This window comes from Gopherus flavomarginatus, chromosome 6 (assembly GCF_025201925.1).
Source record: "Gopherus flavomarginatus isolate rGopFla2 chromosome 6, rGopFla2.mat.asm, whole genome shotgun sequence".
NCBI lineage: Eukaryota > Metazoa > Chordata > Testudines > Testudinidae > Gopherus > Gopherus flavomarginatus.
This window is the reverse complement of record NC_066622.1, coordinates 4,765,171-4,780,039: the sequence shown is the minus strand read 5'-3', so window position 1 is coordinate 4,780,039 and position 14,869 is coordinate 4,765,171. Positions and strand designations below refer to the sequence as shown.

General features: G+C 45.2%; 2 protein-coding genes across 15 annotated transcripts in view; one reads left to right on the top strand and one right to left on the bottom strand.

The window, feature by feature from the left end:
* The window catches only part of CADPS (calcium dependent secretion activator), a 404,679-nt gene extending 393,342 nt beyond the window's left edge, over positions 1-11,337 (top strand). For all 5 annotated transcript variants that reach the window (XM_050957618.1, XM_050957616.1, XM_050957617.1 and 2 more), the window contains 2 exons: positions 7,653-7,757; positions 9,504-11,337. In XM_050957618.1, coding sequence (XP_050813575.1) covers positions 7,653-7,757; positions 9,504-9,683 — 285 coding nt within the window. In that variant the 3' untranslated portion in view covers positions 9,684-11,337. The remainder of the gene's footprint in view (positions 1-7,652; positions 7,758-9,503) is intronic.
* The window catches only part of C6H3orf14 (chromosome 6 C3orf14 homolog), a 78,948-nt gene that overhangs the window by 8,985 nt on the left and 55,094 nt on the right, over positions 1-14,869 (bottom strand). For 7 of the 10 annotated variants that reach the window (XM_050957553.1, XM_050957561.1, XM_050957552.1 and 4 more), the window contains exon 7: positions 4,882-4,956. The exons of 2 other annotated variants lie outside the window; for them this stretch is intronic. In XM_050957553.1, coding sequence (XP_050813510.1) covers positions 4,882-4,956 — 75 coding nt within the window. Of the gene's footprint in view, positions 1-473; positions 562-4,881; positions 4,957-14,869 lie in introns of those variants that run through there. One more of the 10 variants, XM_050957556.1, reaches the window with a different exon arrangement.

The window sequence follows — 14,869 nt, the reverse complement described above, 5'->3', positions numbered from 1 at the left end:
AGACTGGATCGTGGTAGACTGCAAGAGCAACCGGAATCCTTAGGAGGCTACCTAAAGATGCCAACTGAAATCCTTGCTGGGAAAAGAACTGAGTTTTTAATTCATGCCTGGCTGGGGTAAAACTGCCAGTGAAATTGGCAAGGTCTGAGCAGAAACAAAGTTGGGACTCCAGGATCTGACTCAGTGGGAGTTTTGCTTGAGCAGGCAACTTACAAAAGGGAAGCGCCCATTGGGGGATAGTATCCTTGGCCTGCTTGGGCAAGGAAAAGCTTGGACCCCCAGGGTCAAAGTGTTTACGGCAAAGCCAAATATTACCAATACATTCACAGCAGTGAGACACCAAGAGTTCTGTGTTGCAGTTAGGCAGCCTTACGTTAGGAACTAAATGTTGCATAACTGATGGCTTAGCCTTGGTAAACAGATAATTTAATGCATTTTAGAAATATGGATGGGTGTCAGGAGCATAATTGTTCCATGTAGAAGTCATTTCAATACGCAAATAAAAGCATTGCTTGAACAGTGTTATCCAGGTTCTGCTGAGTTGTCTCCCACCTATGGGTTCTGTGAGCATAAACGCATAATAATAAACATAATTTGTTATGATTTTGTATGAAATGCTCTGAGACAAGATTGCTATAATTTTTGAAGGATTTTTATTAAGTACAACAGCTGAACAGGCAGAAGAAACTATTTAGTTCATATCGCAACAGGACTTTGTCTCTTGTGTCTAAGATCCCATTTCTGTTTGGGAGAGCAAGATTACTTGTAAATATATATATATATAATCGTGTGGAATGTTAACATCTTTGTGTTAGCCATGAAATCAGAAGTCGTCTTCTTTCTAATAACATATTGTCTCTAGTGATTGGTTCAGTATCTATTTCACTCATAGCTTACTCTATTTTTATGCATATGCAAAGCTTAGATGCAGCAGTTGAAGAATGCCATATTAAATCTAAAAAAATTGATAGATGTGATTTTTTAAAATCAGGATAAATGTATTAACAGATATCCCTTGAATTGTACCTCATCTATAACTTACAGTATTGAAATTTTTGTGCAGTTGGTTGCTTAGCCTTGGGGAACAGATCATTTTAATACATTGAAGTAATACACGTGTGCCTTATGTTTTAAAGATGTGCATGGTTGATGTTTTATTAGCAAATGCTTTCCTATCCATAGGAGGAAAGGGGGACGCATTTGGATCCTGAGTCAGAATCCAGTTTGAACCTCCCCAGTGTCCTGGGTGTTTGAATGCATTGTCTTTAGTAGATAATTTAGCTTCATTTGTTTTATGTTTCCAAAGACTCACATGAAATGCTGATGGAAAGAAGGGGATCAAATGTAGGTTAGCAAACTCAACAGCAAAACTGCCAACCCTGTTAGAAGAGTGTTGGAAGTCACTGGTATTTTGTGGTGATGATATTGCATGGACTGTAATGATAATTGCTTTGGGGAGTAAATAACTGATAGGTGGTTTTGTTTTTTAAAGATTGAATAAGCCGTGAATTCACCTTCGGCGTCCTTATGGTTCTGCGCCTGGCTGGGAATCTAGCAAGTTAATTTGGTCCTTCTGGGGGCTGCCATCTTGGTTGGTCCAGCTCTTTGTTTCAGTTGATACGTGGAAGTTCTGTCCTCTCAAGGCTGAGGTGGTTGTTTTTATTGAATAGTTGGACCCACAAAGGCTTGCACGCCACATTACAGACAAATATAAAGACTGTTCCCTGCCCCCAAGAGACTCACCACTCATTTAGACTTAACGCAAGAGGCAGCAATAAACAAAGGAAGGTGGATTGTGTATGGAAAGAGTGAGATACAGCGGTGGAAGATCATAAGATGTTCTTATGGCTGCATGCTCATCTGCTCTCTGGGTGTTGTTTTTAATACTTTAGTGAAACTTGGGAATAGTCTCCAAACAGGGTGGAGATGGAAGCCTAACTGAAAGGAATGAGCCTTTAAGGAGGCATTTAAAGGAGGGGAGTGATATTTTCTGGCACGCTGCTCAGAGGTGGGTGGTGGCAGCCAGAGGTCATGGCTCACTTGAACCAAAGGCATGAGCCATTTGAAGAAATGAAACCATCTTCTTTCGAGTTTCTCTACAGTTTCATATTTTGGGGCATAGGGTTGCTATGACTGTTGAGCAGATATTCCCTGTCTATCAGAGAAACAACATTAGCATAGATTCATCGGATGAGGCCCTCACCCCTCTCTGGCCAATGTATGCCTGACAAAAGGGCTGGAGTGGCATAAAGTGGACCTGGTTGTGCATGGGGAGAATTACTCTGCTGCAAGTGCTGTGGAACAGCCATAAAGTTGCCTTCTGAGGACCCCCTTCCAAGCCTAGGACATATGCAGGGAATGGGGCAGGAGGTGTGTGCTGGTGCCTGCCAGCACGGCAGTACCTCATTCAGGCAGGGAGATCCCAGAGTTGTTTGAAGCAGCCCTTGGTGTAGCCCAGGATTACAGGGGCACAAAGGTGGCTTCGTGCTCCGTAGTCTCCATTCCCTCAGGCTGTGCGACCTGTGCTGCGCTTCTTAGAGGATCAGAAGCTCACCCATCGATTTTAAGGCCTGGGGCATCATTGTGATCATCCAGTCTGATCTGTGTAGCCCAGGCCAGAGGATTTCCCCTAGGGATTCCCCATCAAGCCCATAAATTCTGACTAAGCTACAGCACAGTGTCTGGAAAAAGACATCCAATCTGATGTAGACTCCAACTGACAAAGACTCCACCACACCCCTAAGTAAGTTTCTCCAGTGGTTAATTACCCTCCCTGTAAAAAATGTGTTTTATTTCCACTCAGAATTGGTCTAGCTTCAGCTCCCACTTGTTGGATTTTGGTAGCTCTTTCTCTGCTAGCTTAAAGCGCTCTCCACTCTCAGTAATTTCCTCCCCAGGTGGCGTACAGTATAGACACCAAGTGAAAAAATGACTCCCCTGCCTTTTCACTGGCCGATCTTCTGTTCCTTTATCCCCGCCCTCTGTGAACAAGTTTGTAAAGCGAAGCGCAAAGGGTCTCTGTGTTCTGGAGCAGTTCTTTGTCAGGAGTTGTCAGCCTTGGATTGCGGCTCTCTCCCATGGAAGTGTGCAGTGGAGGGGATGGGAGCCTTGTGCGGGTAGAACAGGGAGTGCTGCACCCCAGTAGATGCCCATGGATGCCCCTCTGTCTGGCTATACAATGTAATTTGGGGGGAAGTGGCGCTGTGGACAGCTGCACCCTGCCTGTGATGTCATTTCCAGCTGATTGCTGGGATAGTTGCTTACCCTGCCAGCAGATAACGCTGCTTGAAGTAGGCTCACCTGGGAGAACCCCACTATTAAATCTTTCTCCCCTGAGGAGGACAGGAGCCATAAAGTCCTTCACCCTGCCTGGGCGACTGCCCTTTCTTCAGGGTAGGGATGCCCAGAGTCACCCCTGTGATTGCAGGACTTTATCCACACCCACTCTGCATGGTGAAACGGAGGCTCTGGGAAACATGGTCCCTGCCTCTGGCCCATGCTCCAACCCTGGAGCCCCAGGCAGCGAAGCCACTGTCCACTCCATCCTCAGCTTTGCACTTCGGTCTTCCCCCAGCCTTCCTCCTACCCTGGCTCACCTGCTTTCCCAGCCCCTCCGCTGGCTCATTTCCCCATCCCCTTTCAGCTGCAAACCCCACTGAGACCACAATTCCCTTCACACTGAGGAGCCCAACCAGCAGACTACAGTTCCCTCTGTGTTTCAGTCCCCACTGAAAGGCAGGGACCTACCTCTTATTTCCTGCTTCCCCTTCCCAGCAGGCCTTGCTCTCAGTCTATATAGTGAAAGCAGCAAAGAGTCCTATGGCACCTTATAGACTAACGGACATACTGGACATGCATCCGACGAAGTGTGTATTCACCCACGAAAGCTCATGCTCCAATATGTCTGTTAGTCTATAAGGTGCAACAAGACTCTTTGCTGCATTTACAGATCCAGACTAACACGGCTACTCCTCTGATACTAGTCTATAATGAGTCACACGTTCGGAGGAAGCCTGGCACTTTGACCTGGAAACTTGGGGCCAATTCTTTTCATCAAGAAAATCCCTTTCTAAAGCAAAGGAGATTTGACTCCCTATCTGCTCACAGAGAGCCTTTGAAATCAGTCTACAGACTCCCCAGAAGGGCTAGTCCCAGCGTTTTACAGTCCGAAGCGCTAACCAGCCGTGCTGTGGCTCACCCATTTGTTCTCCCAGCGATAGTAAAGGAACAAATTAAAACGAACCCGGGGCCATAGGCAAGGCCCTCGCACCGCCTTTAGCCTGGTCTGCTGGGTCCAAATGGACTCCCTGGGGTGAATCTGACAATCATGTGCTGCTTCTGGTTTATTTTGTGAGGTAGCCTGCAGACGGGAACATACAAGAATGTGGGAAGGGATTCCAGCCATAGATAGCCCCTGGCAAGTAACCTTACTACTAATCTCTCACAGCTTCTAGGCACTAAGTAAATGTGTGCAGGAAAACTCCAATTCCTTCCACAGAAAACAGTCAATACAAACATTTAACATGCAGCAGGTTGGCTTGCTACATGCTTTTTCAAACAGAAGAGGCTAAATGTCTCACTGAAAAGCAGCTGTAGTCCAAGTCGATCCTGGAGTTGAGGCATGCTAGACAGTAGAGGGAGTGTGTAGGGATAGAGTGTGAAAGTGGGGAGAGGTTCCTCTCTTAGCTATTTCAGTGAGATCATAGGACCCCTCAAACTAGCTACAGGGGGTAAATTTGGGGCTACCAGAAGCCTTTCATTTACTCAGCCAAATGAATGTTATATTCAGGGTTCCCAACACGCAGAGGTTAATGTTTCCCAGATCACTAGACAGTAATTAAGTGCAGTATAATGAACATAGAACACCGGGATTTGAACTACCTGGTTCTCTCTGGGTTTAATTGGCTGAATGAGGCTGTTACTTTGTGAGCGTGCTGCTGAGCCGTGTCTCTGAACCTGGCCGGGAAAGAAGATGTTTTAATTATAAAAAGTTAAAAACAAAAAACTTGCATTCTTTCAAGTACATCTTCACTAAGTTCTGCTCAGCCCTCATTGTGGATTGCTGCTAATTGACATGTTAATTACGGGTCAGCCTGACAGGAGTCTTAAAACTCACCTCTGCTGTGATGCCTACAAAACACTTGACCCTGGTTGGGCTGAAGGGTTACAGGGAACAAAACAAATCGAATGGGTTAAACCAGAGGATGCAAGTTAAGTTGGGATGCTGAAGCCAAATTATAAATGTGGAAAAGATGCCATGCGCCCAAAGGCCCCAGGGAGAATGGAAACATCCTACCGAAGCAGAGCTGTAGCAAGGTTACAATTGACTTTGGACAGAAAACCTCCCCTTGCTTTGGGGAAAGGAGTGGATGCCATGCCAGGGTATAATGAATAGAGAGTGGTCTGACTACTGGACCTCTTGAGGCCTTTCTCAGCTACCTCAGAGATCCTATTGCGGATTTGGCAGCCAGGGACGTTCTGTGGCTCCCTGGATTAGGAAATCAATGACTGGTCTGTACTGATCCTGCGAGGCAGGAGAGGGCACCCAGATGCCATGGTGAAGGGTGCCCAGGAAAGAACCTCAATAAGTAGGTGAGGAGGAGTAGATGAGGGAACTCGCCCCATCAACGTGGGAATGTAGTGCAAGAGACCCATTTAAAGGCATATTCGGGGGCAACTATGGTCAGGGAAACCTTTGAACGCACAGTATCTCTGGCAGCCATCTTCACCAGGCACCAATAGGAGCTGGGTGATAGGGGGGAGAAGCATGTGTATATATCCCTGAGATAAACTAGTTGAGGGAGTTTCACTTCCTGCTGTGCCCTGTTTCTTCCATGAGGAGACATCCCCCTGCAGAGGGAAAATTGATAGGACAGGCCATAGGTTTCCATTGCCTTAGCCATAAGGGGAAGGGGGTCCCATGGCTGGTAGCAAAGTCTGGAGTGGGCAGCCAGAATGAGGCACCTGGTTAGACTCCACACTTGCCACTAGCGTCACCTGTGGCTATAACGTGTCTCAGTTACCTGCTGTTTGGCTGAGGTGCAGATCTGCAAAATCTCAACCCCAACCAGATCCATTCATGCTAAAGAAGGAATTTTGTTAGTGCTGAAATGTGCAAGTTATACTAACATGGGCCTGGCCCTGCACTTTTTTACACTAGTTTTACACCAAAGTAACTGCATTGAAATCAACAGAGGATCATTACTGTGAAGCGGGCAGGACAGAGGGGGGAATCAGTGCCCCGGTCCCCGGTCAATTTTCATTTTTTTCCCGTTGCAATTAACCTTTTGGGGGGCAGTTTTGTGATGATATCCAAAGAGGGCTAAAAAAAGACAGTTTCACTAATGGGGCCATAATCTAAGAACTAAACTGCTCGTTCTGCTTTACAAGAGAAATAAAAATGTCAGCCCACGTTTGATGTAACACTGACAAAAGATGTGACTGTCTAAGAGACACACTGTCTTGGGGAGGGTCAGAGTGGGGAGGGGAAGAGTATGAAAAGCATTTTAACTAGCACTTGTTTAAATTTCCACTGGTCTCTGGTACATGTATTGACATGTGAAAAGTAATAGTATAGGAGTGATGTGTGCACGTACTGTGTGTGAGAGAGAGAGAAGTTGATGTGCATATATCTCTGCACAAGTAACTTTTTAATTCAGTTTCAGTTGTCCTTTGGATAATAACAAGTGGGATGAAAACTGATGACGTGTTAAGATTTGATTTTTCCCCCTTTTTATCCAGCCATTTGGAAGTGTTGCTCATATGTCTCTGAGATGGATGAATATAGGAGCACTCCTCTAACCTCAGAGCCCAGCAGAGCCTTCTTGCTTTGCAGGGGCAGCAGTCTGCCGTGACACAGCTGCGAGCATTTTTCACAGACGAGAAGCAAAAGTTCAGCCCCTTGAGGGGAGCTATAGTTTCCACATCTTGAAATTAGCTCTTTTTGCTAGGTGCTTTTACATCTTTAGTATTGTTGGGGTTGAGACTGGAGCAGATAGTGCAGCCAATGCTGTATGCTCTTATGACAGTGTATCTAGCCCTGCAGTTACTGTGTACTAACATGATCGGGTTGTATTAGAATCCCCTGGTACATACAGTCTGCTCCTCTTAGGGAATCAGAGGCCTCCTACGGCTGATTGGGTTTGAAATTTCAAAGCAGGTAAGTGGCAAAGAAATCTCTGGGTTTGATGTGGTTAGTGGCAGGGTCATGGTGGAGCAGCTGTAAGAAAAGCACTGGGATAAAACTGACATCCTCGCTGGCAAATCAAATCATTGGCCAAGGTGATACTGCCCACCCTTCCTGTGGAAAAGCCAGCGGTGCTGTTACTCTCCATTTGTTACCATCCATAGATGTTCCTTGTTGGGAAGGCTGTGGATGGATGAGTTGTGCTAAAAGTCTGTAGTCCTAGGGTGCATGTTTTATTTAATAATCCCTTTTTAGGGGTGGAGGGGGAGAATCTGATTATGAAAAAGAAATGCTCATTCATTGAAATTCTGCTTTAAAAAAAATTCCCTAGTAATCCTGTTGTAGTCATGTAACAGGTTGGCAAATAGAAAAGGTCAGTCCTGATTGTATATGCCTGTTCGCAGATTGTGTTTATTCATGATACTCATGGGATGTGTTTGCTGGAGAACTCTTGTCTCTTTTGCAGCAATGGTACACCAGCTCAATGAATGTCATTTGCACCTGGTTGACAGACCGCATGGACCTGCAGCTTCACATTTACCAACTGAAAACTCTTATTAGGATGGTAAAGGTAATAATTTTTATGTGACTTTGCAAACATCTTAGCATTGGAAGCACTGGGTGTGGTAAGATTTCTTAGAGGAAATGTATTCTGCAGCCAAGTGAGTAAATCATTAATTAGAACAGTTTATATTAGATGCATATGGGGATTCTGCAAGTACAAAAATTAATCAAAGGGAATTTGAGACAGATATAGATTAGAAAAATACTTCCCACAATAATTACGTAGTTATTACACTGCTAGGGGGGAAATATATTATTGACATTTAACCCTAATTGTACAATAAACATTCCAAAAATTGACTTTTTTATGTGCAAACATGTTGATCACACTAATTAATCCATTTTAACTTGGGGTTCAATTAAAAAAAATTCCAAGACTTGGCTGAAGGGAAATATTTACTCCAAAAAATATTTAAATATGTCTTGTGCTTATTGTCAGAATGCAAATCATGATTGTTCTTGTAGTTAATTGAAGTAGTTTCTGTTACAATGGGTATATACAATCAACTCTAAGGGATCACAAAGGTGAGATAACATACCCTGAAAGTAGCATTTTTTTTCTGTGCATCTGTGTGTGTCTTGGACTAATGATAATTATTTCAGTGTGAAATCACAGTGGTTTACGTGAAATAAGATCACAGAAGGGAGTAAATAGGTTTTTTGATCATTTTAGGTTCTATTTGATGCTTTTTGGCCTAGTGTTTTAAAATGTTTGTATTTTCCTGTATACCAAGAACAAATCAAAGTGTAACAAAATTTCAGCTGAAATGTACTAAATGTACTTTTCATAAATTGGAACAATAGGCACCAGCAAATAATCTCTATTTGTTAATTAGCTGAGGAATTATTTTTCTGGATTTATGTTCTTTTAAAGCCAATATTGCTTTGGGTAGCTGCTAGAACCAATTTGCGAATGTTCTGATCCACAAGTAACTACTTAATCCAGTTACTGTTTTATAGTGTGTTATTAAATTAATGGCATTACTGCTGGAGTCTTATCTCACAGAGATCAATCAAGAAGGTTCCAAACCTAAATTCAGATAAAAAGAGGTTAATTTTAATGCTTAACTATCCAGGAAACCTTTACAACTTACCAATAGCTGCAGACTGTGGAAGGAGGGGAAGATATAAACAGACACACTTATGCACAGTGTGTTTGTGTTTGACATATATATTCAGTGTCTCTAATGTGCAGGACTGTACTTGTCAACAAGATTTGAATTTTGTATATAGGAGTATTTAAATTATTTTTATTTCACTGGAGTAGAGAGTTTTGGTGCCTTGTAACCATGTCTCTATGTGATATGGAGTTTTTATTTTATGAGGGAAAATAACGATAGTGTGTATTGCAGCAATACATTGCCAAGGGGAACTAGATACACCCCAATATACTTTGCAGCTTGTGATCATGAATACAGTGGGCACCTGATCCTGAAGTCCTTACTCAGGCAAAACTCCCATTGAAGTGGCCAAAAGTGGCCAGAGTCTCATTTACACAAAGGCCATTTTCTATTTCTCTGGCAGTATAAAGAGGGCACAAGTTACACCCATCACTGCATTGCCACTGCCATGTAAAATACCCTTTGTGTCTGTGATGTCCGTGGAGTATGTCCATGGACGTTAATGGCCTGCTGATGCAGGACCAGGCCCACTCTTTGACTCTTGAAATGAAGCATGAGAAATCTGTGTTGGGGAATTAAACTTGACTTTTTGCTGTTTGTCTCTCCCTCCAAACACGTCACTTCCATCCTAGAAAACCTATAGAGATTTCCGATTGCAAGGAGTGCTGGACTCCACCCTAAACAGCAAAACCTATGACACCGTGCGAAACCGGCTGACTGTAGAAGAAGCCACAGCGTCAGTTAGTGAAGGCGGAGGTCTTCAGGGAATCACAATGAAGGACAGTGATGAAGAAGATGAAGAGGATGATTAGATAATTCTGGTCTAGAGCCCCACGTGGTGGTGGCTTCTTCGCCAGTGCATGTACCTAGTCTGTTGTTCAGTTAGCCACATTAGGAATTTTTCTGTCAGCTCTAAATACCCATGAGAAGTTTACCAATACAATTGCCATTTAGCTGTGTGGTAATAAGATTAGCACCTCTGTTTGATTCATTGGTTTCCTAATTTCATATCTCTATGTTCATAAGCAATATGGAGCACCATTGTTTAATACTGTTAATGGAAAGCTACATAGAATACATGCTAGGTGTGTCCCTGTTATAATTAAAGTTTAAACAATGCTTCATTAATGTACTGTATATACATTGATGCTAAATTGTTGTGAAGATGAGTGAATCAAGTACTTTCATTTCTTTGTTTCTCTTCTGTGGATGCCAACTGCTTAAAATTAATAAAAACAGCTTTGTTTTTAAAAGAAAAGTGAGGCTGTTACAAATGATTTTTTTTGTTCTCTGTTCATTTTTTTTTAAATCCAGCTGTTTGAATCATTCTGCATCCCAGTTAATAAACTATACGCTTCTCCTTAAAGATACAATTAACTCCATACAGGGTATGTACCAATGGATTAGTAATTCTGATTGCCACAACAGGCAAATCCTAGCATAGTGGATACATTCATGCCATGGTACAGTCCAAAGCAGTTGTTTTATGTCAACGTTTGCCCCTCTAAATGTTACGTCTTGTTTGTTTCAAGTATCTGTGTATGTAAAAAGGCGACTTTATTTACAATCCTAGATTACAAAGAAGTGTTTATAATAATATAGGAACATTTATTCCAGTAGACTGTTACCATAACTTAAATTCCTTTGTTTCACAATGTTTTTTTATATATGTCATGTACATTGCATTTTGACCAGTAACTGCATGTCCCCGATTCCCCCCTCCAGAAGCTGTGTAAAATAGTGGATCCATTTTGCTTTGGCCTTTTACGAGCCGACAGTTGTAAACGTGTGGGAACTGTGGCTTTTCAATAAATGACTATTCAGATGTCCTGAGAATAAACTACGGAGTCTCTTTATGTCTGCCTTAGAAAAAAATGACAAGCTAAGATGTAAGAGTCCCTCCTCCCCTGTCCCCTTCCAGAATAAGCAAGGGCTTGGGGGAAGGGGGGTCCATGTGGGTATTTCTCCAGTTTATTAACTAGATTGTTTTTTACTTCACTCACAAAGATCAAGGTGAGGAAGGTGTTACTAAGGACATGTTCCAGACCAGGACCATCTTCTCCACCTAACAAGAGTGGAAATTCACAAAGGTATTTAGGTGCCCAAGTCCCATTGATTTCAATTGGAGTTGGGGCAGAAACACTTTTATGATTCTCATCCTCGGAGTTCCCAGCATTGCCTTGGCAATTAGTCCTGCGTTTACCTGCACACTCCACCGTGTGATCCATTGTACAGGGGCTGGCAGATGGTTTGTTCTTGGAAGTGGTTGCAAGTTGTTCCTATTGTGACACGGTAATTGGCCTTTCCTGACACTTACCAAAGCCCTCCTGTTGTATTTGAACCTTCCCTCACAGTGCTAAAAACATCTGGTAGGAATTAAAAGTGCATGTTGCACGATCAAACTCTTAATTGAAGTTAAAACAGGATGCCCTGATGGAAAGCTCGTTAGACTCAAAGTTTAGTAGTGTTTCCCCGTTGGTCCCTCACACAGCCTAATCAGACTAGAAATGCTGTGATGGAGAAGGCTGAATGATGCCTAATACTTATGTTTATGTTGTTGGCAATGTTATTCTAGCTGTGTAGGTCCCAGGCCATCAGAGAGACAAGGGGAGTGAGGAGCATCTTTTATTGACTGTCGGTTGGCGGAAGAGACATGCTTTCGAGCTTCACAGAGCTCTTGACCTGAAGATGAAAGCTTGTCTCTCTCTCACCAAGAGAGGCTGGTTCAATAAGAGATATTTCCTCACCCAGCTTGTCTCACTTCCATTATTTTTGAAAGCAGATCTTCTCTACACACCTTGCTGCGGCATCCTCTCGGTGCTCCTTGGCTGGAGTCACCCCTTAAATCCCATGGTCCCAGCCATTAAAACCGGGCATTCAGCCTCTATGGATACTTAAAGCAAAGGTGGGTGTAAAAATCCATGTGCAGGCTATACCTGAACTGAATGGGCCTTGCCATCCACTGTCAGGGGCACAGGGTTTTGACAAGCTCAGAGTTACAGGTGGAAATCAAAACTGGTTTATCAGACAGGTTAAGAGCTGGCACTCAAGGATGGGCCTTTAAATTCATCGGAGCCTTGGTTTCATGCTGCACGGTTTCCAATCACTTTCTAAGGGAGTCACGGAAGCAAGCTAGCCCCCCCTCATGTCATGCTCACACACAGAACTGAGGAGGGGGTGCCCTGTCATAGCCAATGCTCAGGATGTAGGAGGTGTGTTTTCAGCCTTCCTCTAACCGATGTGGAACAGGGACTTACACCCAGGTTTTCTCTCTCTCCAGTAAGTGCCCTAACCACTTGGCTACTGGTTTTTTTTAATCAGTCTCTCCTATTGAAGCTGTTCCACCTTGTATTCAGTAGTAATTGGGCCCGTGACCACGAGAGACTGACCCTGTAGCCTGGTGGGTAAGGCACTCACCTGGGAGGTGGGAGAGTCAGGTGTCAGTCTCTGCTCCAGTAAATGTCCAGTTACTAATACAAAGTGGAAAAGCTCCACAGAGAGAGAGCGAGCCTCCCGTGTGGTGGTGCCCACACTCCCCTCTGCCTGGGCATGTTCCCTGCATTCCAGCTCAGCACGCTGGCTATTGGGAAGCATGCTCAGCACGCTGGCCACTGGGCTATTGGGAAGCATGCTCAGCACGCTGGCCACTGGGCTATTGGGATGCATGCTCAGCACGCTGGCCGCTGGGCTACTGGGAAGCATGCTCAGCACGCTGGCCGCTGGGCTACTGGGAAGCATGCTCAGCACGCTGGCCGCTGGGCTACTGGGAAGCATGCTCAGCACGCTGGCCGCTGGGCTATTGGGAAGCATGCTCAGCACGCTGGCCGCTGGGCTGTTGGGATGCATGCTCAGCACGCTGGCCGCTGGGCTGTTGGGATGCATGCTCTCTCAGGGCTGGGGCTTGGCCAGGGAGCAGCCTCTCGGTCGCAGTTTAGGGGACTTTGACCACTGGGATCTCAGCCTCCTACAGGGGCAGGCAACATCTGAACAGTGTTTTGTCAGTTGCACCTAAAAGTTGTTGCGAAGTGCCTACGTCCCTGTGTGAAACTCATCCTACAGGTCTTGACCAAGGTCAAACCCAGAGCCAGGACCTGACCACAGCTCTCCCAGGCCGGTGCCTTCACCACACGTCTCCTATATAGTCCTTCTCTGGCTGAAGTAGGCAGCCGCTGTCCCTGAGGAGCTTCTGCCAGTCAGGGTGCTCAGGCAAGACCCCACCTACGGAGGTGAGATTGCATCTGGCACAAGCAGCCAGAAAGTGGCACAGCCAGTGCCCACACTGGCAAAACCCTTGTCCTTGTGTGACGTGAGACACCAGATGGGTCAGCAGCAGGGACTGACTCTGGGAGCTCTGGCTCTAAGAGCCCTGACTTATGTCGAAGGCTAGTGCTGACACACAACGCTGTGGCTGGGGGCCAGGCACTGGAGGTGGACAGGGAGCCACAGTACATTAGAGTGGGTTACAGATGCCGAAGGAACCTCGGGCAAACAGGGTAAAATTCTCTAATTGTTTCTTTCCTTTTTTTAAAGATGTGGGACCAGGTTTTTTAAAGCCCAGAGAAATCCCAGCAGCTTCTTGCACGTGAAGGGCTGAATTCTCATATACCAGAGATGCTGCTGTGGGGCTCATTCAAACAAGGGCAGGGATTTTTCCTCCACTGGCTAGGGCACGGCCCCTTAAGCTTGTTGAGAACAGCTGAGAAAGCCAGACTTGGGCTTGGTCAGCCTCTAAAGAACATTTCAACCCAAAACGTAACCCAGCCCTGCCACCCGACCCAGCTAAGCCCCTTCCTACCATGTCAGTAGAGAAACCAACCTGGTTTCTGCTCCACCAGCGATTTACTCGGAGAGGGGAGGAGGAGGGAGAGTTGCGCATAAAAAAGAACTGAGCAAGGTGCCAGCTGCTGTTCCTGCTCAGAGCTGCCTAGCTGCTGTGGTCATGCCTACCCCACCCCCCATCAAGCCACTGTGGCAGCTGCGTTGGGCAAAAGTGACTGTGTGTATCTGATGTGGAAAAATTGGAAAGAGTCCAGCAGAGGGCAACAAAAATGGTTAGGGGGCTGGAGCACATGACTTATGAGGAGAGGCTGGGGGAACTGGGATTGTTTAGTCTGCAGAAGAGGAGTGAGGGGGATTTGATAGCTGCTTTCAACTACCTGAAAGGGGGTTCCAAAGAGGATGGATCTAGACTGTTCTCAGTGGTACCAGATGACAGAACAGGGAGTAATGGTCTCAAGTTGCAGTGGGGAGGTTTAGGTTGGATATTAGGAAAAACTTTTTCACTGGGAGGGTGGTGAAGCACTGGAATGGGTTACCTAAGCAGGTGATGGAATCGCCTTCCTTAGAGGTTTTTAAGGCCCAGCTTGACAAAGCCCTGACTGGGATGATTTAGTTGGGGATTGGACTAGATGACCTCCTGAGGTCCCTTCTAACCCTGATATTCTATGATTTGTCTCATTCCCTTTAATTATGCACAGCCTAGTTGGTGGGGTAAGGGCATGAACTGGGTGACTTGTTGATGATAACCTCCCAGAGCTCATTGCAAACAACCAGGACCAGAGACACTGGAAGTGCTGATTTGGGGCAGCTCCCTCAGACACACCATGTCAAAAATGGCCTGTTTCTACTTATTTGCAGGGGGGAGGGATAGCTCAGTAGTTTGAACATTGGCCACTTAACCCAGTGTTGTGAGTTCAATCTTTGAGGGGGCCATTCAGGGACCTGGGGCAAAATCAGTACTTGGTCCTGCTAGTGAAGGCAGGGACTGGACTCAATGACTTTTCAGGGTCCCTTCCAGCTCTATGAGGGAGGTATACATTATTATAACTCCAGGTTTAAAGCCCTCCTGGGCATAAACTACACCTGGACTAGGACTCAAACACACACAGCCTCAGGTGGGAGCCTGTTACAATCAATCTTAGCAGCTGTGAACACTTGAAAGGGTTTGATATACCAGCAAACACACACACACAGTAGAGAAGCTGCTGATACCAGGCAT